Here is a 26,668-nt window from a genome sequence, read left to right on the forward strand (position 1 = left end):
GTTAAACTAATTTAAAGGCAAGCATATGAATTTGATTTGGATCAGAGTGTCTGTCTTCCTTGCCATGTAGCCCTGGCCAGGGAGGGAGTATCATTGCTGGTCCAGCAGGTGGCACTCTTTTCTTTGTGCACTAGTACTAAACTAACAACTAACTTGTCCAAGTACAAGGTAGTTTAGAGTCCTGCCTTCAGAAGAACCCTATAATCTGTTTATCTATGGCAATAATATGGTTATAGATTTCACAAGGGTAACTATGCTGGTCTGGTCTTTGTCAAATTTTTTTCTTAAATCAAAGACTTGTTTTATTATGGTACACGGACTGGGACTGATGTGAGGGGGTGGATGTAGTGGGCAACCACTGCCCTGATTAGCATCAGATGTCCATCCTGATGGCCATGAATGTGCCAAGGTGCCGCCGCTCTGCATCATGGTTTTCCTGACACCGCCCATCAGACCCCGACCCCGTATTCCGATCCTGAGACAGGAAAAGATGCTGAAGAGCGCCCCCGCCGCCATGCCCGCGGTGCAACCCATCACAAAACCCATCTTCACGAGGTGGAAGCAGCTTGGCTGGAACTGTGCGTAGGGACTCAAGGCCACCAGCATCTCGCTTGTGGCCTTGGTCACTTTTGGTCTTTGTCAGATTTGAAGATTGGTCCATACACATCTAACTACCCCATTGGGTCTAGAGTTTGTCATCCTTAGTTTTAAGCCTTTATCGGTTTCTATGCTATGTCTAAGGTCTTGCACAATGCTGGAGGTCTACATAAAATTGTGATGATTCATATTTGAAAAGCAGGTTGAGCAAAAGTAATGTTTCTCAATTAAAACAAAATATTTTTCTAATAAAAATTCCACACATTCTTGGAGCTTCTGAAACTTCCCCTCAAGAATCACTGATGAGAAGTTGGATTCCATCTTCTACATATTCTTTCTAGAAAAGATTTTATCCAGTTAATTTTCTACAGTTTGTATTACAAAAACAGGTTTTTGTGTCTTTCAAATATACAATTAAAACATAATGGGCACATTTTTTTCCCTTTCCAAATTGATCCTAATGTCCTGCCTCCTGGAGAGTGTGATTTGCTGGTCACAAATTAAAGGTACTAAAATAAGCACAAGAATAAAAAGAACTAACATTGATATGTTAATAAAAGCAATTAAAAACCAAACAGTAAAACACCTTTTCATTTATTACCTCTTACTACCATGCTAGTGTCATTTAGAGAGTGCTAAATATGTGCTAGACATATTCATATGTAATAAGTTCATTACATATATGATATCATTTAATTTTCAGATACCCAGTTTGAAGAAAAGAAATATAAAGCTTACAAACTTTATTTCCCCAAGTCATGTGGCAAGTCAGTATCAGAATGAGGATTTCTAAAGCTTTTACCCCTGAAAAAGACAGAACATATTAGAGTATTGCAACAATCTTGTTAGTAAGTGAAGGAGCTTCATTTAAAAAAAACAAAAACAGTTCATAAAATGACTTTCAATAGTTAACTCTATTTTGTACAACAACCTATAACAGATATTAAGATTAGGCCTTCTTTAGAAGTTGTACAAAGAGGAGAGGGGGAGAGAGTGTTAAGTAAAGATGGGAGAGGGTCAGAGACAAATTAAATTGATTTTACAATTTGCCTATGTTTAGCACAATCTTCAAAGAAGATTATTCAATAAAGAACATAAGGAAATATGTTTTAGTAAGCCAAATGTGTTTAATTTGCAGTGTGTGTTAAACAGGTAAATGTCTTTAATATATATAAAGCTCTTACAAATCAATAAGAATAAGAAATCAATAGGAAAATGGAAAAGTATAACAATAGCCATTTCAGAAAGGAACACATATGGCCAGAAAATCCATGGAAAAACTAATTAACCTTCTCGTTAAGAATTTCAAAATTAAACAATAGAACGTTATACCAATTTCAACTCCCCAAATTGCCAAATATTAAAAGGAATAATGAAAATAATAATAATAAATAATAAAAGATATGCCAAAGTCCAATGTGACTGAAGAGTAGGGAAATAGGTATGCATCCATTGCTAGTAGATAGGTGAATTAATTTACATTTATACAATGAACTATCATGGACCTATATCTAAATATTTAGATGGAAATATTCCAGATGAAAAATTATGATACAGATTACAGAATACATATAGAACATCATTTCATTTTGATAAATAATTATAAATAAATGTATATATAGTTATAAATTATAATTGCATATACATTTGTATGTAAATTTGTAGGAATCTACATCAAACTGGTAATTGGGGTTATCTAAAGATATTGATGTCGGGATTTGGGTGAATTTTCCAGGTTTTTTCTTTTTGTTTATCAGTAGTGTCTAATTTTTCTATAGTAAAACCTGGTTACTTATGTAAATAAACAAAAGCAAGATTCAAAATAAAAGAAGCAGTATCGTGGTTAAGAGGATGAACTCTGGAGTCAGGTAAGCCCAGGTGATGGGTGACCTCGATAAATTCCTTAAACTTCTTAATCTTGGTTTCCTTACCTGTAAAATGGTGATAATAATAGTGCCTACCTCAGTGGGTTTTTGTGAAGATTAAATTAGAAAGCTGATGTGACCTACTGTTTGTGCTTACCAGTCAATCAAGTAATTACAGAGCTTATACTCGGATATTACAGGGCAGTACAAGGTACTTGGGGAAATGCACAGTTTGAGATTGTCCCTGCTCTGCAGGCAGTTAAATTCCCAAATAGACAGATGTCACTAACTCAAATGAGAACATGGCAAACAAGGGGTTCAAAGTTCTGTGACATGCAAGGGAATCCCAAAACACAGTCACATTTTCAATGTGCTAAATGTCTATTAAACTAATTTGTTCCTTTAAAAAAAGGTAATTTAAATGGGCGAATTATATTTCAATTAAGATGTTAAAAAAAGATAATCATTTTAGTATGTGAAACTTACCTGAAAGAAATGGTCTCAAGAGTATTTTAAGACCCAAAACACCGATGCAATACAAAAACTAACATTGTAAAGGAAATTTTCTAAACTAGCTGATTTGAATCATATGAAGTTGAATCTGGTTCATAAAGTTATTGAACTGCTTGGAGACTCATTTTAGTGTGTGATTAATAAAATGATTCCCACATAGGATTTGCAAATATTAAATACTATGACTAAAATAATGAATTCCTTAATTTTTCCTGTAAACCGATTGGGGAAAAGAGCTTTATTCGGGGAAAAAAGGGAGCAGAAGTTCCTGCTTAATGTAACATCAGTGATTTTCAAGGTCCAATTAAAATACACTTTCCCTAGAAAATTGCCTCTTTGACCACTCTGTCCTTACTGATAATAACAATCCTAGTTTCCATTTACTGAACACTTATTATGTTCCTTGGAATATGTTAAGTGCTTCATAGACCCAATCAAATTTAATTTTGACTATACTATGAGGTAAGTGTTATTAGCTCCATTTAACAGATAAGGAGACTAAGACAGGTAAGTTAAGAAACTTGACCAGGTCACATGGCTATTAAGTAATCTATCAGGTTAGGATTCCAAGCTGGAACTGTCTGGTTACAAAGCTTGTTAATAACTACACCATACAAAGTCCTTCCTTGTACTTTGTTCATTCTGTGAATGCTACAAATGAGCAAAGAATGATAGATCAGTATAATCAGTCTTTTCTCAGTGTATTCCCAAATAAGAGCTAAAGAGCTAAGACAAGCTAAAACTATACTCTGGCAGGAGATCCAAACTAGTTTTATTTAATAACAATAACAGTATTCTGAGGCATAATTATAGCAATTTATATAATGAAAGGAATTACTACTCTGAGAAAATATACTTAATAGAGCCAACTAGAATATTGAGAAAAGAGTTGAACATTGAATTGTTTAAATCAGTGAATAGTTATCTGGAAATGCTCTTTATTCACTGAGATCACAGCTTTCATTGACTGCAGATTCTTACATTTTATATTTCACGCATTCACTTATTCAGTAGCCGTCCACTGAGCACCTACTATGTGCTAGGTGTTGTTCTAGGCATTTAAGATATATCAGAGAACATAAAATCCCTGTCCTTAAAAACAATAATAATAATAAAGAAAACAAATAATTTTTTAAAAATCCCAAGAAACAACAGTGTCAACAAAGACAATTCCTGACCTCATGGAGTTTCCATCTCAGTGGGGAGAGACAGACAATGAAATATATGTCAGATGATGCTAGGGGATATGAATAGAAATAAGAAAGGGTAAGAGGCAGAGAGATGAAGGCTGGTGTTTAAATAGGGGGTTAAGAAAAGCCTCTCGGAGGTGTTAGCATTTAAGTAGAGCTATGAATGAAGTGACAGAGTTGGAGGGTAAGCCATGTGAATTACCTGAGGGAAGAGAAATCTAGGTGAAGAAAGAGCATGTGCAAAAAAGGCCCTGAGCTTGGTGTGTCCTAGAAGAGGCAAAAAGGCCAGTAGGGCTGGGATAGAGAGAGCAAGGGGGAGGGAGAGTGTGTGGTAGATGAGGGCAGAGAGGAAGTCCCGCCGAGTGTCTGTGACAGACTTTGTGTTTTTTTCTCTGAAGGAGGGAGACCAGTTAGGAGGCTATTGTAATCATCCAGGTGAGAAATGATGGCGTTGATAGCAGTGGAGGGGATGAGAAATGGTTGGATATTGGATGTATTTTGAAGGTAGATTTGAAAGGATTTACTGATGGATTGGAACGTAAGGTGTGAGAGACTGGGTGTGAGATATGAGAGATCTTTGTGCTAAAACGCTAGATAATTAACCTTGGAGGGAAAAGCCTTCAAAGTCCTCCACAGGCCTGGTTCTTGTGTGAACAGACCATTTGACCTTGGAGGTTAAGTCAACAGTAATCACTAAAATCTGACTGCTAAGAATAGGAAGAAATGAGTGGTGACCCTTCTACCGAGCTGGTTCTTGTTTGGGAGAAGCTGCCAAGCTAAACAGTGGTTGTGGGAAAAGAACAAGTGCACTTTCTAATGAACTATTTCTAGTTTGTGGAGGGGAGGAACCGAACCTAAAGATGTTAAGAGCAGACTCTGATCAAGGCCCAGCCTTCGGTTCTCCCTAGCTTTTTCTATTTCCCTCTTTTTTTCCCTTCATCCCCCACTCCCTCCTTGGTCCAACTTCTTGGCTGCAGGAAGGGACAGTTTACCACTGGTTCTCAAACGTCAACAGGCATCAGAATTACCTGGAGTGCCTGTGAAAACAGATTGCTGGGCTCCACTCCCAGAGTTTCTAATTGGGGCGCCGTGTGTGTGTGTGTGTGTGTGTGTGTGTGTGTGTGTGTGTGTATGTGTATGCGCGTGCGTGTGCGTAGAGCGGTAGAGAGGAAAGGTGCCGAGATTTTGCGTTTCTAACAAGTTCTTAGGTTATGCTTGAGAAGAACTGTTGCTTCCGTACCGGAGAGGAGGGCGTGCAAAGCAAGGAGCTCTGGAACTCCACCTCGTGAAATGTGAGGGGGAAGGTTCCAGCTCACAGAGGTTTCCAGTCACTAGGGAAATTGTCCTCTTACCCCAAGGTGAAAATAAGAAGCCAGAGAAGAGAAGAAGCGGGAAGTAGTCCTTCCAGACCAGACATCCCCTCGGAACTTCCCAGTGAAACGAAGGCGGGAAGACAGCCCCGGGCCAGCCCACAGATCCTCAGAGGGCGCGGACCCGTAGGAGGCGCCCGAGAAGGCCGCGCCTCTTGGAGGAAGTTTGCCCTTTAATTGCAGAGCTCAGATCTCCGTCTCATCAACTTCCAGGAGCGGGCAGCGGGCGCCGACGGGAGTGTCAGTCCCTCCCGCCCAGGGACTGGGTCGGGCAGCCGCAGCGTTCAGCGTTCTCCCGCACCGTCGCCATGGGCGGCTCGGCCTCCAGTCAGTTGGACGAGGGCAAGTGCGCCTACATCCGAGGTACGCCCGCCGGGGGCTTCCCGGGATCGCGACGCCCGTCAGCCCGGAGCCTTGGGCCAGGCTGGGTCCCCGGGCACTGGCCCCAGAGGGGGCGACCCGACTGGCGTCCGCAGCGCCCCTGCCCGCCACGGCCCGCTCTCCACCGGCGTGCGCGGGGATGACAGGGGCGCACGGGACGCTCAGCCAGGGTTCCAGCAACCGGACGGCAGTTCGGCCCGCGCGCCCTGGCCCGGGTGGGGTGCAGGGCAGCCAGGACGAAGGGGCTGGGGGTGCTTAGGGAAGCGCCGCCGGGCGGTTGGGAGACGCAGGTGAAGGTTGTGGAGAGGAGGACCACCCAGCTGCCTCCACTCGGGCCTCTTCGTTGTCTGTTCTGCACACCCCGCCCCCCGCCCAGCAACACCTCGCCGTCCTGTACCTGGCATTGGACTCAGTTCTGAGCTCTTTCTGAACTTGCCGCAGAGAGAACAGTGGGGATGTCCCCTCGCTTCTAGAGATTCCCCTGGGGATTCCCGGCATATAAGGCAGAATTTCCCTGGCCTGGTTTTGTAAGACGCAGCGTCGGCCACAGCTTTACTTGAGCTTCGTAGTGTCACTTGTGGGATGGTTTCATCAGAGGCAGAAAGGACAATGTCATCAGGCCCCCAGGTTGTGCGGTTCCCTTCTCTTCCCGGAGGTGAGAGGTTGGGGAAAACCGAAAGAGGAACACTGGCATATTGGGTAACAGTTGCTAAAGTTGTTTATGGGGAGAAACTCATTCGAGAACCTTTCTGGAATATAGTGATACAGTAAAGAGTGTGAGGCAGAAGAAAACAAAACCCAAACTGAGCTGAAACTGCAGAAAATCATGATTCTTTATCTCCTGGGTGTAACTGGCCTCTTTCTCTTCCCTCCCCCGCAAACCTTGCCGACAACCACTACCTAACAGTTGGTTATCTTGTGAATTTAGTTTTTCTGGCTTTAGAAATACCTTCTAAACTAGGTATTATACTCTAGGTTTTACCCTAATTCTGCAAAAAATGTTCTTTCTGGTACCTCTTTCTGGCCCCTGAACCATTTCCTAAGAGGAAAACATTTATTTAGTGTCTTCATTCCAAATTTGCTTTCAGTCACCACAACATTTAAAACCATTTAAAAAGGATATCAAATTAGGGCACTTGAGAGCAATTTAACTGATTTTCCAGACTTCTGCTCTGGTGCTTTGACAGGTAGAAGATCATCAACAACCCCTACTGTCAGGGAATAAAACTTGGTCAAGTATCCCTTTGCTGTTGTTTGTTTAAAATGGGGAAAAGATGGATGATTTGTTTATATGAGAAAAAGAGCTAAACCAAGTCTGCCTTAATCTTACAAATTTGGCTACATGCTTGTTATTTACACCAATGGTTAGGGGACTGAAAGAACAATGTATTAGAACGTTGTGAGAAGGGGCTTGCATTTAATTATTAGCAAAATATGTTTATGGCATTTATTTTATAAAACTTTGTTTCACTGAAAAGCATAGAAACATCAAGTTGCAGCATGGCCTCTACGGTAATCAGTGGAAGTCCCGCAATGTGAGGGGGTTAACTTGCTTGAAGAAGACTTCATGGTTATCATGGATGTTGCTGCAGACACAAGCATTGTACTCATGTGATAAGAAAATGTGTTACCTTTTTCATTCTGAAATTAAATTATGACATACAAAAATATGAGCTAGCTAGTACACAGGAAGGACTTGTAATAAATGCGTTCTGAATGCATAAAACTATAAGCAGATTGTGTGACAGTCATTATATCCTCTAGTCTTGTTCAGTTATATCTCCTCATTATTTGTTTGGGAGGGCACTTCCAAGGTATGTAGGGGTGGAGGGAAGAGAAGAGTTAAAGTTAGAATACCTCCAGAGAAAATGAGAAGTTGCCTCATTTGAGAATACTAGTCTTGCCAAAAAGAGAAAAGAGCACTGGAAAAATGCATGGTGTTGTGAATTGTTAGTGCATGAGCAAAAGAAGTTCATGAGGCTGTGATTTCCTGATGGTTTTCAAGCCCCAGATCCCTGAAAAAAACCATAACCCTGTCTTCACTGCTTTGCCCATCCGTTAGCCCACAAATATTCTCAAGCTTTGATTTGTGAGCAGAACAATTGAAAGTATGACAGTAAAGTTTAAGCACGATTTTATAACCTTTCTCATAAAGTAGCCGCCAGTGAAATATTATAGATTTGAAATCTCCTGTAGCTGAGAAAATAACTTTTTTTCAAGCTTTATAAACTTTGCCAACATGGAGAATAACTAGTCAATACATTTGGAGTGAATTTTGCTAACTTAATCTTGTACGTGTTATGAGCAGCTGTATTGCTAGTAGGCTAATGATTCTGTATCAGCACTTACTTTTGGCCAAATCATCTAATAGCTGCCACTTGGTTTGTGTGCCTCAAAACTTTGTATTATTAGTGATCTTTGTCCCATGGATATTTTGAAAGTACATTATTTCTTAAGATTTGGTAAATCTCTAGATAAAGGGGCACCAGAAGTGTTAAAGGAGTTACTTCATTTCTAAAGATGTTAGTTTTGAAAATTAGTACCGCGCTCATGTTTCTTAACAACAGAATACATTTTGGGGATGTGTCTAGAAGTCTTTCAGTAACTTCCCTTGATGAGATGTTGCTATTAATAAACAATACTAAGACCAGCTTGTAATCACAGGGGCAGTGTCATCTGTTAGCCGTCAGGAATGCTTTTAACAGTGACCTAAAAGGATCTTGCTTTAATGAGAAAGAAAGCTCATAAAATCCAGGCATCAGTGGTCAATTTAGGGCACTTTTCTCTTTTCCTGCCCTGTGTTTTTTTCCTTTTAAACTTTTGGTATGCCTAAAAGTGAACTACAGCGTCAAAAAACACAGCGTTTTCCTGTTAAAGCAATAATTTTATTTCCTTTAAAAAATTACCATTGAATTGTTGATGAATCAAAAGAAAACAAACTTGAAAACTCTCTCGCATATGTCCTGTGGAGGGTCGGAAAAGTACTGGAAAATCAATGCTGCGGCTGAGAACTGAGGGATACTTGGGTTCTTGGGGTGGGCTGGGGGATGCTGGAGGACACCTCTAGGCCTGGTAGCAGCAAATAGCAGTCAGGAAAACTGTTCTTCTCCTAGACTGACTATCGCATTGTCAGCCACACCTCACCTGTAAAGCGGCTTCCTCTGAAATACTCATCAGTGATCTGATGCTTATAAAGGAAGAAATGAGTTTCAGCTTAAAAACAACATGCATTTCTCTCAGGAATTTTCTCATATTTATACCATAAGGGTTAATTAGGCGGCTGCATGTGAAACTTATGCTGATGATAGTGCCTGGAGTGAAGTCTCCCTAGACCAGGTGAACGGAAGATAGGGAGTTTGCAGTCTCCTCAACCTAGATGCGTAGTTATTAGTCCACACATTTGCTTGTTCTTCAGCTGTAATTTGTTGGTAGGAGATGGGCAAAAGAACTGGTCTGATGTAATCTCAGAATTCAATTTATCTCTAGTAAAAGTACAGTTGGCCCTTGAACAATATGGGGGTTAGGGGTGCTGACCCTCTGTACTGTCGAAAATCTGTGTATAACTTATAGTAGGCCCTCTGTAACTGCGGTTCCTTGCTATCCATGGATCCACATCCACGGATTCAACCAACTGTGGATCATGTAGTGCTGTAGTATTTACTATTGAAAAAAAGTAAGCGGACCCACGGAGTTCAAACCCATATGTTGTTCAAGGGTCAACTGTATATTGTAATGGAATTTTAGGATACAGAGTGTGGTAGACACTATTAGATGCCAACCCAGCATCGTTTCCCCATTCCTCTTTCATAACAGAGCCCCAGTTTTGTTAGGGCAGCCCTCTGTTTCCGAGAGGCTAGCCCCACTTATGGCTTCTGAGAGATGGGTGCTAGTTGGTCCATGCCTATCATGGTGGTGTGTTCTTGTCAGTGATTGCAGTTGACCCTTGAACAACATGGATTTGAACTGCATGGGTCCACTTATATGCAGGGTTTTTTCAATAGTAAATTCTGCAGTACTATATGATCCACAGTTCGTTGAATCTGGGCATGTGGAGCCACAGATATGGAGGAACTGCAGTTACTGAGGAACGCATATATGGAGGGCCAACTGTGCAGAGGGGGGGCGCCCCTCACAGCCATCTCCCCGCTGATGTTCAAGGGTCAACTGTATACAAGGCATGGGATTGTGATGAAATCTGGCCACTGAAGCTTTTTTTTTTTTTGGCTGTGTTGGGTCTTCGTTGATGCATGTGGGCTTTTTTCTACTTGTGTTGTGGTGCATGGGCTTCTCATTGCGGTGGCTTCTCTTGTTGTGGAGCACGGGCTCTAGGTGTGTGAGCTTCAGTAGTTGTGGCACGCGAGCTTAGTTGCTCTGTGGCATGTGGGATCTTCCCGGACCAGGGATCAAACCAGTGTCCCCTGCATTGGCAGGTGGATTCTTAACCACTGCGCCAACAGGGAAGTCCCTGTCCATTGAAGCTTGAAGGGAACTTTGCTGGCTGCTTCTAAGAAAACTTTCTTCCCTTTTCAAAAGGAGACAAAGGGAAGAGATGTATTCTCTCCTTCTTTTGGATTTTATTGCGTCTGAAATGTGATGCCTGGAACTGCTGTTTTTATCTTGATGAGCAGGAGGGGCACTAGCTTAAGACATAGGCAACACCTGGAGCAGTGCCAGGCTGAGGCAGTCTCAGAGAGGAGAAGCTGGAGCCCAGCAAACCTCGCTGATTGCCTGCCCTACTCTTGAGTACGTCTTGTTATGATAGATACTAAGTCCTCTTTGAGCTGGGCTGGTAGAGACTGCTAGTTATCCCCTAATATAATTCTCTCTTGCTTTTTAAAATAATAGAACTTCCAAATGTTAACTGGCCACACGAACTCCTAGAATAAAGATATTTCCCAGTCTCCTTTGCAACTAGATAGGGTCATGTAACTGAGTTTTGGCTAATGGGATGTAGGTAGAAGTGCTGTATGCAGTCCCCAGAAAGTGACCTTAAAGGGAAAGGGTGTGCCTTTCTTTGTCCTGTCCTCCATACTGCTGGCTAGATTGCGAAAGTGACTGGAGCAGCCATCTTGGACGATGGCTTGTCCTTTAAGAAGGAATTCATGCAAAGTGGAATAAGTGGGCAAAGGAGCCTAGGTTCCTGAGGACTTCATGTAGTAGAACTTACATACCAGCTTTGGACTACTTACCTCTGGACCATAATAAGGGAGAAATAAACTTCTATCTTACTTAAGCTAGTGTTATCTGTGCTATTACTGTTATCCACAGTCAAACTTATCCTAACTAATATAATTTTCTTCTGTTATTTATGGCCCAAAGCATTCTAGCCAGTACACTAAGTACTGCCTTATTAGGTCCCCCTCAAGAAAAATTAATCCAAAGAAAGTAGGAAGTGGGTAAGAATTATCCCATTAGTATTTGTCTCAGTTCCTAATTTGTAGAAATAAATGGGTTCTCCTAAGAAGTGAGGAATTGCGGTGCCTCAGGTGGGAACAGCAGGGACGGGAGAAAAGCAGAAGGAGAGGGCCCTGTGTAAATAATGCACAAAGATATATTGATCCCATTATGTTTTAATTTAAGAAATGACAGTCTACTAATGAAGCTGGCAGGAGTTTTGCATTAGGAAAACTATTGCAGATTAGGGATTTCTGGTGGCAATGATTACTTTCTACTACCTTTAGTCTTTGCGAATGGAAATCAAGACTTTGGGAATTTAATGTGAATTGAGGTTCTTAGATTCATCAAAAATAAAGACCCTAGGCTGAGACAAATCAATATTTTCTCCCGTGCTTTTGGAAGAAAGAGTGATCTTCCCTCTTTGGTTCCAATTCATGTTCTGATGAACGCATAGAGTCAGATGGTAAATCAAGATCTGGTTTTGATGAAACACTTTTTTTTGCCTATGGACATTGGCTACAAGAGGATCACCTCATCACGGGTGCTTTAGTAATAGTAACTCCTAGAATGACAATAGTGATGTTTATTTATTTTTGCTGTGGACTGCTGAGCTGATTATGGTTTTACTCTGTTGTTCTCTGGAAAGATCTGAACTGGGTTCCCAGGTAGAAAGTGCAACAGGAGGAGCAGAATTTGTGACAGTAGTTTCTAATTTAATTAAAATAAATGTACTGTGAAAGTTTTACAAAATATGCAACGTGCATTATGACAGTGAATTTTAATCTCCTAATCAGAAATTTTAATATTTTTGATCAGTGAAGCTAACTAACACCATTTTAAGAAAAAAGGTACATACAGCAGTTTGCCTTGTGAAATGGAAAATGAAGTCAGAGGTGAGGATAATAATGAAAAGGAAGACAAAAGAATAAAAGAGCACAATTCATCTGCCACAGTCTGTTAAAAGCACTTTAGTAAAACATATGACATGAGGGCTGAAATTCTAACAGTTCCAAACTAAAACACACACACACACACACAATCCCAAATGCAATACAGATTTTCTCCTTTGAAACTGGAAAATTCATTTTAAAAAGCGACTAGCAAGTTGCTGCCAATAAGAAATTGCAGGCCAGCTTATAAAAGTGCCTCTTTTTTTTTTTTTTTTGGTACTACATGTTTTTTCTCACTTACAGGAGAGAAGAAAAGATTTAGATATAGGAAAGAAATTAATTCAGTTTTGCAAATTGCAAGGTCTAAGACCCAAAGAAGTTTATACTTCTATGCTTGATGTTGTTTGGATATTGCTGTAGATAGGATCAGAATAAATCAATAGTTTTTTACTAGGAGGCTTGAAGTGCTTTTTAAAAAGTCCATAGTCTGAAGGAATTTTGGAAAAAGAGTAAAAGTTTCTATGCCAAACCATGTGGATTTTTTTTTCTTTTATTTAAAAATAAAACATGGCTTCAAAACCATGCAAAACAAATGCATAGCTTAGTGCATCATTACAAGGCAAATGTTCTGTAGCCACCACCCAGGTCAAGAAATGGAAGGAACTTTACTAGCCATCCCAGAAGCCTCCATGTACCCCACCCCAATCTTAGACCCCTTTGTGTCTCCAAAAAAAACTACCCCTGAAGATACTGGCTCCTAAAAGAACTATTTATTTCCTCGCAGTTCTGCTATCTGCCTCGGATTCCACTGGGTGATTCTACTTATTTCCTAGTAGTCAGTCCTGTGAGTCCATTCAGCTGGCAGATTGGCTGGTGGCTGGTCTGAACTTGGGTAAGCTGTCTCTCCAGGTGGACTTTCTACATGGTCTTTCCAGTAGGGTCCTGAACTTTTAAAATGCTAGGTCAGGGTTTGCAAGAATGCAAAAGCTTCTAGACGCTGCCAGAGCTTCTTATGGCTTGGCCTTAGGACAGCACAGTATTACTCTGCCACATTCTACTGGTTAAAGCAAGTCTCAGCGCCAGCTCAGATGCGAGAGGAGAGGACTCCACACAGTCATGAATACCATGAGCTGTGGTTCGTTAGGGGCTGCCAGTGTAACAGATGACCACATTACTCATCCCAGATTTTATAGTAATGACTTTCTTATATTTCCTATAGTTTTATCACCCAACAATGCATTTTTAAACACTATAGTTTAGTCTTGCCCATTATAAAGATACCTTTTTAAGTTTCTTTTAATCTACAGGTTTCCCTTACGTCTCTGACTTTTACTTGCAAATGATCTGTTGACAGATCTGGGCTATTGGACATGTAGGGTTTTCCACAGTCTGGAATTTTTTCATGGTGCAGTTCCACGCATTTCTCCTGCATTTTCTACAAATCGACAGATAGTGAGATGTGATCAGACTGAGGATTAATACTTTTGTCAAGGCTATAGGTGGTTCTGTGTTCTTCATTTGGAGGCACCTAACATTTGGTTGTCTCTTTTTGTGATGTTAGCAGTTATTGATGCTCATTGCCAGGACACATTAATTCACTGGGATTGAAGAATGGTGATGTTCTAATTATGTCACTTTGTTTTCACTTATTAGCTGGAATAGTTTTATAGAGTGATACTTTCCTTATTTACTCTTTGGTTGCCTCATACGATAGTTCATATAGGAAAGGCAGGATAAAAACTTTACCCTTTCATTTTATTTACCACTTTTCAAGATAATTTGTTGGTTTCCTGTCATCCCCTGAAGGTGATCAATTAACTTAAAAAATATCATTGTAAACTTATGAATTCCATTGTAATTCTTATCCTTGTTGAAGCCCAAATTTCCCATCATTGGCAATGAAAGCCTCTTCAAGTTGGCTCCTGAGTCCTTTTGAAATTACCCTAGTAGTATTTGATAGCTTCCTTGCCTTCCAGTAAGTCAAGATGTTCTTGGTTCATCACATTTATTTCCTATTCCATACTTGGAATAAGCAATATCTATAAGAATCCCTGGTTTCTTTTAGTGGAAAATGGTATTCAAGAAGACAGTTTGGGCCTAGAGAGGCTCATTGCTATGACTGGGTTGGCCATTGTTTCTGGACCTTTTTGTGGACAGAACTGCGAAAAAAAAGGTATGTCTCCTACATTATATTTTTATCTCCTTTTTCTTGGTTCTCAAAGGCACAATAGATGGTAGAATTAAATATCCTCAAATTGTTATCTATGTTATCCCACTTAATATATACAACTATTTCAGAGAATAATGTGAATACTACCACCATCAATTATGATTGTAGAAAAATGTTGAACAAGCTGATTTAAGAATTAGTAACAAAATTTTTGTATATGCTATCCCAATTCTCCCCCAATTTTATTTTATGATTTTACTATGTCAGGGCATATAACCATTATATTATATTCTTTTTTTCTCATTTAATCTTTGTTTTCCAAGTAAGTATTACTGAATACATCAGTCCTTATGTTGATGTCTCATTGGTGTTTGAAGCTCATTATCTAGTAGATTTCTCAAGTAGAGCTCATGCGAACATAAAGAAACATGAAGGTAGGACTAATTTAGTGGCTCAGCGATATCATCAAAGGTCAGATTATTTCTATCTTTCTGCTCTCTGTGGACTAGCTCTCCTATGGTTGAAAGATGACTAGAGTAGCAAAAGATATCACGTTCTTCAGTAAAGCAATGTCCCAGAGGCCGAGAAGAGGACTGTCTATTCTGTGAGTCTCTTTATAAGAACAAACCTTCTCCAGATGCCTTACAAGCAGACTTGCCTTTATATCCCACTGATCAGAACAGGGTCACACATTCCTTCCTAAATTATTACTGGCAAGAGTATGGAATTATCATGATTTGGTTAGACTAATCCAGATTCACCCCTGCCTGGGGCTGGGCCCTATCCTCACTGAAGCACATGGCTATAGGGACACCTGAACAAAATAAGGCTCACTTGGCAAGGAAGAAGCATGAATGGCTATTAAATGGTAAGTAAGCAACATTACGAGTTTTGATAAATGTTATGAACGGAGTAAAAAGGGTATTGAGACAGAAAACTGATGGTAATGATAGAGCAAGGAGATGAGATATACTTAAGATATAGTGCTCAGGAGGATGGGGAAGAATATTTGGAGTAGAGGGAACAGTGTATAGAAAGGGAAGAGGAGAAGGAACCTGAAGGAATTGAAGAAAGGGTGGTATGGGTGGAATGTAGTGAGCACGAGGGAAAGGTTTGTGATGGAGGGGATTCCTCATAGCACTTATTACTAACAGACATAAAATATATTTATTTGTCAGTTTTTTATTGCCTGTCTATCAGCACTTTCACCTCCACGAAAGCAGGGTCTTTGTTTTGAGAGATCAGTGTCTGGTATATGGTTTGTTACCAATAAATATTTGCTTAATAAATGAATGAAAGGAGAAAAAAATTTTAACTATAGTGAATATCCTAAAAAATGAGAGAAGTATTGAGTTTGGAAAACAAGTTCAGGATGCAATGAAGAAATGACAATAATAGAATAAGAAATATCTCTTGGAAATTAAAAATCTAATGATCAAGAAATTTAAAAATCCAATCGTTGCTCTGGAAAACAAACTTGAGAAAATCTTGGAGAAAATAGAACAAAAACATCTAAATATGGAGAATAGAAGAGGCGATAATAAAAAAAATTCAAGGGTCAATCCAAAAATTTCAATATCTGACTCACAGAAGTCCTAGGAAATAGAGAACAAAGAAAATGAAGAGGAGGGTTTCCCTGGTGGCGCAGTGGTTGGGAGTCTGCCTGCTGATGCAGGGGACACGGGTTCATGCCCCGGTCCGGGAAGATCGCACATGCCGCGGAGCGGCTGGGCCTGTGAGCCATGGCCGCTGAGCCTGCGCGTCTGGAGCCTGTGCTCCACAACGGGAGAGGCCACAACAGAGAGAGGCCCGCGTACCGCAAAAAAAAAAAGAAAGAAAATCAAGAGGAGAAAATTAGTAAAAAAATAATACAAGACCATTTTCTAGAATAGAAGATCATGTGTATCTGGTTTTATAGAGTCAATTCCTGGCACTCATCCAGGACTGGGAATAGTTTACATTCCCATCATCCAAAACAGAAAGACCTTAAAACAACAACAACAACAAAATGAAACAGAAAGACCTTCTATTACATAGGGCATTGTAGTAGTGAACAGAAATTAGCACTAGACGTTAACCCTGGTCTGGACCTGTCTAATAAAAAATGTAAAAAGCAAACCTCAAAAGGATCAGACTGATCCTAAGTAACTTAACTGCATGCCTGAACAAAGTCCAACATTCTTTATAGGAATACAATAAAATGTACGTTCAACAATGTAAAATTCACAATACCCAGAATCTGATCAAAGATTACCAGGCAAATGAAGAAGCAGGAAAATATGCATAACTCAAAGGAAAAAAATCCATCAATAGAATGGATTTAGGAATTACAGACATGATGAAATTAGCAGACAAGGATGTTAAGACAGTTTTTATAAATATGTTCCATTTCCTAAAGTAGAGGAAAACATGACCACAATGAGGAGAGAAATGGAAGATAGAAATAATAATTCTTGTCTCCAGTCTCTAGGAAAGAATATGAATACTGTGTTTTTGAAGTCTGTTGGAACATCTGTTGGAGAATGTAGCTGTACTACTTGCTACCAACATTCTCAATAGATTTGGGAGAGGAGCAGAGCAGATCTTCATGAAGAACTGCTGAGATGGTGCTGGTCTGGGGCCGGGACAGATGAGCAGGATCAACTCAGAAATGAAGGGAAATTGTGGATGTTCTTTTGAAAAGGACACTGTTAGTAGTGGTCACGTACCATTACCTCTGGGGCTCACATAGGGCAAGTGACAATTTCTATGATTAGCTCAAAAGAACTCAGAAGTTTTCCCAATTTCGAGTGAACATGTTTGTTTTAAAAATTATTTCCTATGTAAGTCATGCTGAGTGAGTTAGTTAGGTATGTCTGAATAATGGACTAAACAAAACAGATGTAGGCTTAGAGTTAGAATAAAGGTAAATTTTACTAGCAATGGTAATAATATTGTGTAATATCTGGAGTATAAATATTTTAAATGGTTTCATTGTAAAGAAGGATTAAATTAGCAACATTAATTGAAATGTACTATTAAATTTTTTTTATGTTTATTAACTTTTTTTGTGTGTGTTAGTTTCTGCTTTATAACAAAGTGAATCAGCTATACATATACATATATTGTAGTATTTAAAGCAGATAATTTTAGAGCATAACTAAGACCTGTGCATATCAACTGGGATGTCAATTCTTAACTAAAAATGATAACTTCTGGTCTGAGGAATGATAATAATAATAACAACATTAAACACTAATATTTATTGAGTGCCTACTATGTTCCAGGCAAGTAAATTTCTCAGAGGATAACCAATGGAATATCAAATGTTCTTCCAGAAATTACAAATCTTGTCCACATAGCTTTTTCTTGTCCACATAGCTCCTTTCTGATGGAAAGGAGCATCAGCTTGATAAGATTTGAACAGTCACTTATTAACTTTAAATAAGATAAGCCAGTAATTTATCCCTTGAAACGTTTACTAAACCCTTGATTCCATATCTTAACCCCAAATGATTTGACTGTTTTTTTGAAGTGAATATTTTTAGTGGATGAGATTATAAATAGCTTAATCCAGAAAGTAAAATTTGTCTAAATGTTAGCAAAACATAGTAGGGAATTTACAAATAGGTGAAAGCAGGCATAGTAGGTCACTTTAAATTAACTCTAATAAAATTGTGCCTTTAAACAACTTCATTATAAAAGAAAATATTTATATTTGGGAAGTAAGGCACAAAAGACTCATAAATGGAGCTTTCAAATTTGAAAAATAGGCATGATAATCTCCTGAGGGCTTGCTGAATCTGAAGCTGGATTCTCTGTAGATTTTGGATCTGTCAACTGGCAGATCAGATTCAGTTTCTCATATGTAAAATGGGGACAGCAGTAATGCCCAGTGAAATAAAGGAAGGTCAGAAATGAAGGTCATATAATTCTGGAATTTCCCAATCCTACTATTATGATAATCAATTTTTTTTACTATCAGGAACAGCATGAGGCTTTCCCAGAGTAAATAATTGGCTTTCAGACACTGCTGAATAGTACCTATCTCCCACATTTGTTCTGTAGACTAATTAATGTTTTAGAGTGTTTAAACACAATGCCTCTACAGAAGCAATGGCATTATAATTTGTTGGGACACTCTAGTATTGTAATTAGTACTAATTAGATTCTTTTCAACAGCTTGTTGAATGTACAAATTACTGCATCTAGGGTATTCTGCTTTATTTATTCATCATGAAGAAGTCAGATACGATGATTTAAATAGGAGCTTTTAAACAACTATTCTCAAGATTCTGCACACACCTCTCCCCTCCAACCAGGGGAGGGTGATAGCAAGACACTCTTCTAGGAAATGTCATAAGGAGAGTAGTCCCAGTGATGTCCCAGGAGTCAACTCACGCTGGCTGGGCATCCTTCCTAATTCAGAATTCAGTGACATCATATTGGTAGTTTAAAATCAGCCATGGGGGGGCTTTCCTGGTGGCGCAGTGGTTAAGAATCTGCCTGCCAATGCGGGGGACACGGGTTTGAGCCCTGGTCCAGGAAGAGCCCACATGCCGTGGAGCAGCTAACCCCGTGCACCACAACTACTGAAGCCCGTGTGCCTAGAGCCCGTGCTCTGCAACAAGAGAAGCCCCTGCAATGAGGTGCCTGCGCACTGCAACAAAGAATAGCCCCCGCTCGCCGCGACTAGAGGAAGCCTGCGCGCAGCAATGAACACCCAAGCAGCCAAAAATAAATAAATAAATCAGCCATGGGGGGGGGGGTCCTTTCCTTTTTTTTTTGAGACCCAGTTTACCAGCTTGTAACTGCCAGTGCCTGTCTCTTCAGTGTATGGAATCTGGTCACAGTTGTAACCAGTTGGCATTGGCCTGAAGCCACATTTCAGTTGTACATTAGAGTGGGCTAACTGCTGAAACTAACATTCCTCAAATCTCAGTGGCTTGACATGATAACGATTTATTTCTCACTCATTACACAATCCAGTGTGATTTGGTGTGGGATAGAGAAGGGGGTTGGGGTCATTCAAGGACCCAGAGTCTTTCCCTCTAGTGCATTGTGCCATGGAGCCTTTTGGTAGTCTGGTGAAACCTATGGACCCCTTCTCAGAATAATATTTTTAAATTTAAAAAAGTACACAGGCTTACAAAAGAAACCAATTTTATTGAAATACAGATATCGAAATACATTAAAAATCTGTGACATAATAATATATGTGCTTCTTTATTAATGCAGTCAATGACAAGGTCTCGTGGTGGGTCTAATAACTGCTGTCACTTTGATGAAGTGCTATTGTATGATATTCAGTTAATGAAATGTGCTAAGAAGACATCTGTGATCTCTGTTGAGGATGAGGTCACAAGTACTGTTAAATTCTACTGTGGTTTGCTTACATTCATAATTGAAGGAAATGCTGAATTTGAGTTGAAAGTTAATAAAAGTAAAGTTGTTATTTACCCTCATTCAATTTTTGGACTCCCTGAATTCTATCTGAAGATTCCATAAACATCCATAGACCCCAGATTAGAAACCCCTGATCTGGTGGCTCCATTATTCTTATGGCCACATAGATCTTAATGGAACACCTGCATATGTCTAGATAAGAGAAGAGGGACAGTGGTGAATTAGGTGCAAACATTTTATCAGGCCTGGAGGTGGCATACATCATTTCTGTCTAACCCTTGAATTTCCACATGACACAGCTTCCTTCTGTATCTTTCCATTTGGCAATTACCATCAAAAGTCCAATCCCTTTGTTGATCACATCTTCCCTTACATCTCTTCAATATGTTGACCCTAACATTTTAATGAATAGCTTTTCTACTTTAAATGTAATTTCACTTTGAAGATAAGCTATATCTTTATCTTTAGGTAAGAAAAGCTCAAGCCCTCTAAACTTGACTATTGAGTACTTGAAATATGGCTAGTCCAAATAAAGATAGGATGCAAGTACAAAATACACATCAGGTTTTGAAGACTTAGTACAAAGGAAAGAATGTAAAATATCTTAGTAATATTATTTAATAGCAATTACATATTGAAGTGATACTATTTTGGTCCTTCTGGGTTAAATACATATATAAATAAAATACATTAAATATAAAGTAAAATTAATCCAATCCATTAAAAAATTTTAACCTGCTACTAGAAAACTTCAGATTACATTTGAGACTCATGTTTATGGCTCACATAATTCTTTTAGGCTCCTACTCTTGAATAAAGATTCACAGAACTGCAAGGGACCTTAGAGATAAACATCTAACCCAATCACTTTATTGTGATCTGAGAGACTGAGTTGCTCCTATCTGCATAGCTAGTAATGGCAGATGTGGGACTGGAACTCAGGTCCCCTCACTTCTGGGACAGAGCTCTTTTCATAGTCCATGGTATTTCAACCAAACCAAACCAAAAATCTCTAACTTTAAGTTTCCAGTCCATACCAGAATATACTCTTAATTCATAGTTATACATAAAATCCTGAAAATGGCAAGTTTCTTCTTTCAGTCTGATATCTTGTTCAGCCCCAGGTTTAAAACTTAAGTGCAGCTTCCTCTTGCTACTGAAGAATTGCAGGCACAGGTGGGCAGACAGACTGGCTCATACTTGACTTCCTCCCTCATGATCCCATATAAAAGAAGCCCTGAGATCATTCTTCCCCCCGTATTTCCCTCTGTTGAATGTTTAAGCTCATAAAGAAATGCTACACTATTCTCATCTCTTCTGGATTTTGTCTTAAAGGAATGGAAACATTTGGAACCCTAGTACTTAACATGATCACCCCTTTCTTCCAGCCAGGAGGGAGAACAATGGAGAGCAATTAAAAGAACTAAATGGTGGGCTTCATTTTCTTTTCTCCCATTTTCTCTTCTTGGCTCCCACTGTGGATTCTATAGCCAGATTTGAGAGGATGTCTTAAGTCTTTGCTGACCTTTTTGTTCCAGAATATTCCTTCCCCCGGGTTTTTTCCTTCCTCCAGATCCTTCTCCCTCTATGATGCACCGATTTTCATAGGATCACATTTGGGCCATTGTGTATTTAAATAATATTTAAGATAAGAGTTTAGACAAAAAACCCTTACCTTAAATGATGCATTGCCAATAAATCATTTTTTCCCCTTTTAGGAATTTAAGAAAATGTAAGTGCTTCTTGAATCATATAATTTGCTGTTGCAATTGAAATAAATAGTTCCCTTACTCAACACTCTTTGGAAAGTATTATGTGTCACCTAGACTCTGGGATGTCTCTAAACTTGCATTTCTCGGCATTTTCAGTGGTCCCTAGAATTGTAAGTTTTGGAAGAGCCATAAGGAATGCCTCTTGCCCCATGACAACTTGGTGACCCACTTACCAACATGTTTCATGTCTTGGCACTTCCTCTCTTCAGTATTGTTCTGTGGCACTTTCATGAGAAACTCTTGAGGCATACCATAACTCCTTTGCTTATTTCAGATCATCACAGTTATTGACGTCAATGAATGTCTGAGAAAGAGAGCACAAACTCTTAGTGTCTCTGTACGGTTTTTATGAAAATATTTGACGTCTTGAGATGTGTTGAGAGCCAAACTCATTGTTTCTCTAGGGATATTTTTTCAACTTTGCATTGTGAATTAAAAGGAGAAATGATATATTTTGCAAATGAGTGTAAGATGTTTAAGTTTAATAAAAATTTTCAAAATGGTATTTATAATATGTATCTGTTCCATTTTTCAGGAAAGTGGACAAAATAAAATGAACCTACAGAGCAGATAAATCCTTATAAAACTTTCATCAAACATGTTACCTCTGCAGCTTTTGTGATTCAACAGAACATTGGCTCAGCAGGCAGACTACTAGTTCAGGTTCTGGCCCATCACTTTCTAGCTGTGCAAGCTTTTAAAGTTACCTAACCTCCTCTGACCTTCGTTTCTTCAATGGTAAAATGGGGATCATAGTACTGCCCCAGATGGAGGTTGTAAGGATTCACTGCGCTAATCCTTGCAAAATACTTAACACTTTTAGGGACTTAGACTCTCAACTGTTAGCTGTTTTATCATTTACAATAGTTTATCTTATTTATTCTAAAACCAAAGTAAAAGGTTTTAAATAAACTGTACAGCATATAAAGTTTTTTCCCTTAAAATCCTTAGTCAGCCAGTTAGAACCAGAACTGAACAGATGCCCATTTTCTATAATTCATGGAGTTGAGACTACGGCATGCGCCATACTCAATAGAAAGCATGGACTTTAGGGACAAGTGCATGACACTTGGTACAGAAGAACTTGTTTGAGTCCTGGTTCTAACACTTACTATGTGACTTTGGGCTTGTCTTTAGGCCTCAGTTTTCCTATTAGTGAAACAAGTCATATTATTGATTAAGTCTCACTAAAGAATCTTACTTAGGATGAACTTATAAAATGGCATGGAACAGACCTATTTCTTCTGGTGAGGCATTCACTGTGTATCTTTCCTTTTAGTCATCAAATAGAATGTGCCCTGTTTCATGAACTGAGATGAACAAAACACACTAAACTGCTCTTGAGGGACCTTATCATGGAGGTATTGGTGGGGAAAAATAAACAAATAATAAGATGATATGTGGTAATGAGTATTTTGAAGAAACATAAGAACAGAGAAGAGGAGGGTGTGATGAGGGCTGCTACTTCAGATAAGGGGCCAGGGAAGCCCTCTCTGACATTTGAATGAAGTGCCAGAGTGGGATACAGGAATATCTGGGGGAGATACATCCTGGGCAGAGGGAAAAGCAAGTTCGAAAGCTTTGAATTTGGAAGGGAGCTTATCCTGCCTTAGGAACAGCAGGGAAGCCAGTGTGGTTAGAGAGGAATGAGCAATGAGTGCTAATGGAAGATGGAGGGCAGGGGGTAGGTGGGGCAACATCACACAGGGACTTGCAGGCTACTGTAAGGACTTGGGCTTTTACTCTGAATGAGAAGAGACACCATGGGGAGTTTTGAGCAGAAGGGTGAAATAATCTGATTTCTCTGACTCCTGTGTAGAGAACAGACGGTAAGAGGGAAAAGGGAGAAAGCTGGAGGTTAGTTAGGAAGCTAGATCTGTGATCCAGGTTAGGGAAGGCTTGGACTAGGGGGTAGCTGGAGGTAGTGAGAAGTAGTTGCGTTATAAATACATTTTGAAGGTAGACCTGCTAGGATTTGCTGATGAGGTCTGTGGTATAGGAGGAAAAAAAAAAGTGGCTTCAAGGACACCTCCAAGATTTCTGACCTGAGCAACATAAAGAATGGGGTTGCAACTTACTGAAATAGGGAAGACTGAGGGAAACACATTTGAGAGTGAAGAGTTCATTTTTGGACATGCTACGTTTGAGATCCAAGTGGAGATATCAGATAGACAATGAATGTCTCCTCTAATAATAACTGTTGTTTTGTTTGTTTGTTTTAAGATTTTTATTGGAGTATAGTTGATTTACAATGTTGTGTCAGTTTCAGGTGTACAGCAAAGTGAATCAGTTATACATATGCATATATCCACTCTTTTTTAGATTCTTTTCCCATGTAGGTCATTACAGAGTACTGAGTAGGGTTCCCTGCGCTCTACAGTAGGTCCTTATTAGTTACCTATTTTATATATAGTAGTGTGTATATGTCAATCCCAATCTCCTAATTTATCCCTCCCCCGCCTTAACCTCCTGGTAACCATAAGTTTGTTTTCTACGTCTGTGACTCTGTTTCTGTTTTGTAAGCCTTTAATTACCTGCCAGGCACTATGTTAAGAACTTATACACATTATATCATTTGAATCCTCACAATAACTTTCTGAGAAGGTACTATTATCATACTTATTTTGCAGATGGTAAGACTGAGGCCCAGAGAGATTTTGTCTGTGGTTAAGGTCACATGTGTGTTATTTAGTGGATGGAATTCCCTCTGAAGCCAAGGCCCTGCTCTTAACAGTGTCACTGTATTGCCATGACAGGAAGAGGCTGGGCTTCAGAATAACCTAATTGAGTTCCTGCTCCCAAAAGGAGTTTGCTGTATGGCTTGATATCAGTTGCCTCGTCCTCTTTTTGTCTTAATTCTCATGGATACCTTGAAGGTTGTTGAATTCCAGTCAGAAATATCATTTATTATTTAAGAGCAGAAAGATGCTGATGATACATATATTTATAATATATTTTACTTCCGAGATTACAAATAACTTTAGTGCCAAATTCTATAATTTCAGAAGAGCAGTAAGAACTGTCATCTAATGAAATTATTGTTTTCAAAGGAAATAAGCTTGGATGCTGATTTATGTTCATTATTGTCCTCTTTTACTGCTGAACTAGGAATTTGGTCATGAATTTTCCTTTCTAGCATATCCTAATCTGAAACCAGCTTCTTATTTGTGATGCTACTGAGCAAGTGAAATTTTTCCATCTATATATCATGATAGCCTTTAGATGAACAGCAGAAGTGTAATCATGACGTTCTCATTTCCATAAGCATCTCCCTGACAGGTCATCAGATATCTTTATTGTTCTCGGGTACATTTCGTGAGCTGCTGAAGGCATACATAATCATCTCTAGTAATTCATCTTCTTACCTAGGTTAATGGCCCCTAGTATATATCAGGAGAATGATGGAGCGAAAAGGCAGTGTGTCCATGGCCTGCCTTCTTAAGAATGTGGAGTAAATTACAGTGGGGAATAAATTACATTACTCTTTCTTATTATTCAGTTATCTTTTGCAAATTTCATCTTACGAGGCTAAACAGTGCTGGATGACCTGAAAAAAAAATTGTGCACCTTTTCACCAACAGGCTCAGATTCCTTGTTCAGCATCAAGCTAATAGGTGGTCAATCATGAGACCATCAACTTCTAAATTAATGAAGATTCCTCTTCCCTGGTAACCTTGATCACTCCCCTATAACCCTTGATTTTAAAAAACTATTTTGGAGATAAAGCAGATATAAAAATCATTCTCTTGGGGACTTACCTAGTGGCGCAGTGGTTAAGAATCTGCCTGCCAATGCAGGGGACACGGGTTCGAGCCCTGGTGCAGGAAGATCCCACATGCCGCAGAGCAACTAAGCCCGTGCACCACAACTACTGAGCCTGCACTCTAGAGCCTGCGAGCCACAACTACTGAGTCCATGTGCCACGACTACTGAAGCCCGTGCGCCTAGAGCCCATGCTCTGCAACAAGAGAAGCCACCGCAATGAGAAGCCCGCGCGCCGCAACAAAGAGTAGCCCCCGCTCTCCGCAACTAGAGACAGCCTGCGCACAGCAACGAAGACCCAATGCAGCCAAAAATAAAACTAAACTACAAAAAAAAATCATTGTCTTGATTGAGTTGTTTTAAATAAACACTCCATTGAATTATCTCTTTATTGCTTCTTTTTTGGCCTCCACTCAATAATGATGATGGCAGTAGTGATGGTGATGGTTGCTGTCTGCCTGGTGGTGCTAGAGCCGTATATATGGCTGGTCTGTGTCAGAGCAGGGACCCAAACTCAGTTATACATAATTTCCTACAAATATTATCATCCCCAATTTCCGGATTACGAACTGAGACTTAAATTCTAACTTGTGATTTTACACTTGAATAGGTGCAATTCATGCCCCTTAGCATCACCCTAGTTCAGTTTTCATAGTTACTGTGAAGGACAGCATTATCGCAAAATTAATAACTGCTTCATTTTGAGAGAGAAGTGCAGTGTGCCATCTCTGTGGATTGTATTTCGCATGCAAGTCTGTATACTGCTACTCCACATTATGCCACAAACAATTCTCATCACCAAATGTTCTTCTAAAGCATGTTTTATTGGCTGTGGATGATATCAGCTTCTGTAAATTATATCCTATAATTTATTTAACCATTCTCCTCTGTGGGACATGTCATTTTCAAATTTTTATTATTAAAAATAGATTTTTAGTGAGCATCCTAATGCATTAATATTTATGTGCATCTCTGATTATTCTCTTAGAAGTACTTCTTGGGTGTAGAGTGTGAAAGAAAAAAGAATTGTAGAGTGTGAAAGAAAAAAGAAAGTGTGAAAGAAAAAAGAAAGTGAAAAAAATTTTAAATTATAAAAATTTTATATAAAATTTTATTATATATTTATTATTATATAAAATTTTTTATTATAAAAAATTTTAAATTATAGCTTTAAAACAAAAGGCATAATAGATGCACAATGTATCACCTACACTGAATTTCTGGCAGTAAGTAATCCGAGCTCTTGGGAGGAGAAATTTTACTTATGCATTTTCCTACCCCCTTTGTATTCCATGGTATCTGTCCTCAAAACTTATTTATTGAATGAAATGAATAAATGAATAAATAATTGCATTGAACTGGAGTTAACTGAATCT

At 39.2% G+C, this 26,668-nt stretch overlaps 1 protein-coding gene and 1 long non-coding RNA gene across 3 annotated transcripts in view; one reads left to right on the forward strand and one right to left on the reverse strand.

The window, feature by feature from the left end:
• Positions 1-619: 619 nt before the first annotated feature.
• Positions 620-5,806, reverse strand: LOC111184656 (uncharacterized). The gene is made up of 3 exons (XR_016392925.1): positions 5,518-5,806; positions 1,336-1,401; positions 620-934 (listed from the first exon to the last, which is right to left on the reverse strand). It is a non-coding gene; the product is annotated as an uncharacterized LOC111184656 (long non-coding RNA).
• NIBAN1 (niban apoptosis regulator 1) overlaps positions 5,795-26,668 on the forward strand; it is a 162,750-nt gene continuing 141,876 nt past the window's right edge. For both annotated transcript variants that reach the window (XM_022593361.2, XM_089910025.1), the window contains exon 1: positions 5,795-5,898. In XM_022593361.2, the coding sequence (XP_022449069.1) occupies positions 5,844-5,898 (55 nt within the window). In that variant the 5' untranslated portion in view covers positions 5,795-5,843. The remainder of the gene's footprint in view (positions 5,899-26,668) is intronic.

This window comes from Delphinapterus leucas, chromosome 1 (genome assembly GCF_059928025.1).
Source record: "Delphinapterus leucas isolate spDelLeu-1000000601 "Yukka" chromosome 1, BTC_Dleu_Yukka2, whole genome shotgun sequence".
NCBI lineage: Eukaryota > Metazoa > Chordata > Mammalia > Artiodactyla > Monodontidae > Delphinapterus > Delphinapterus leucas.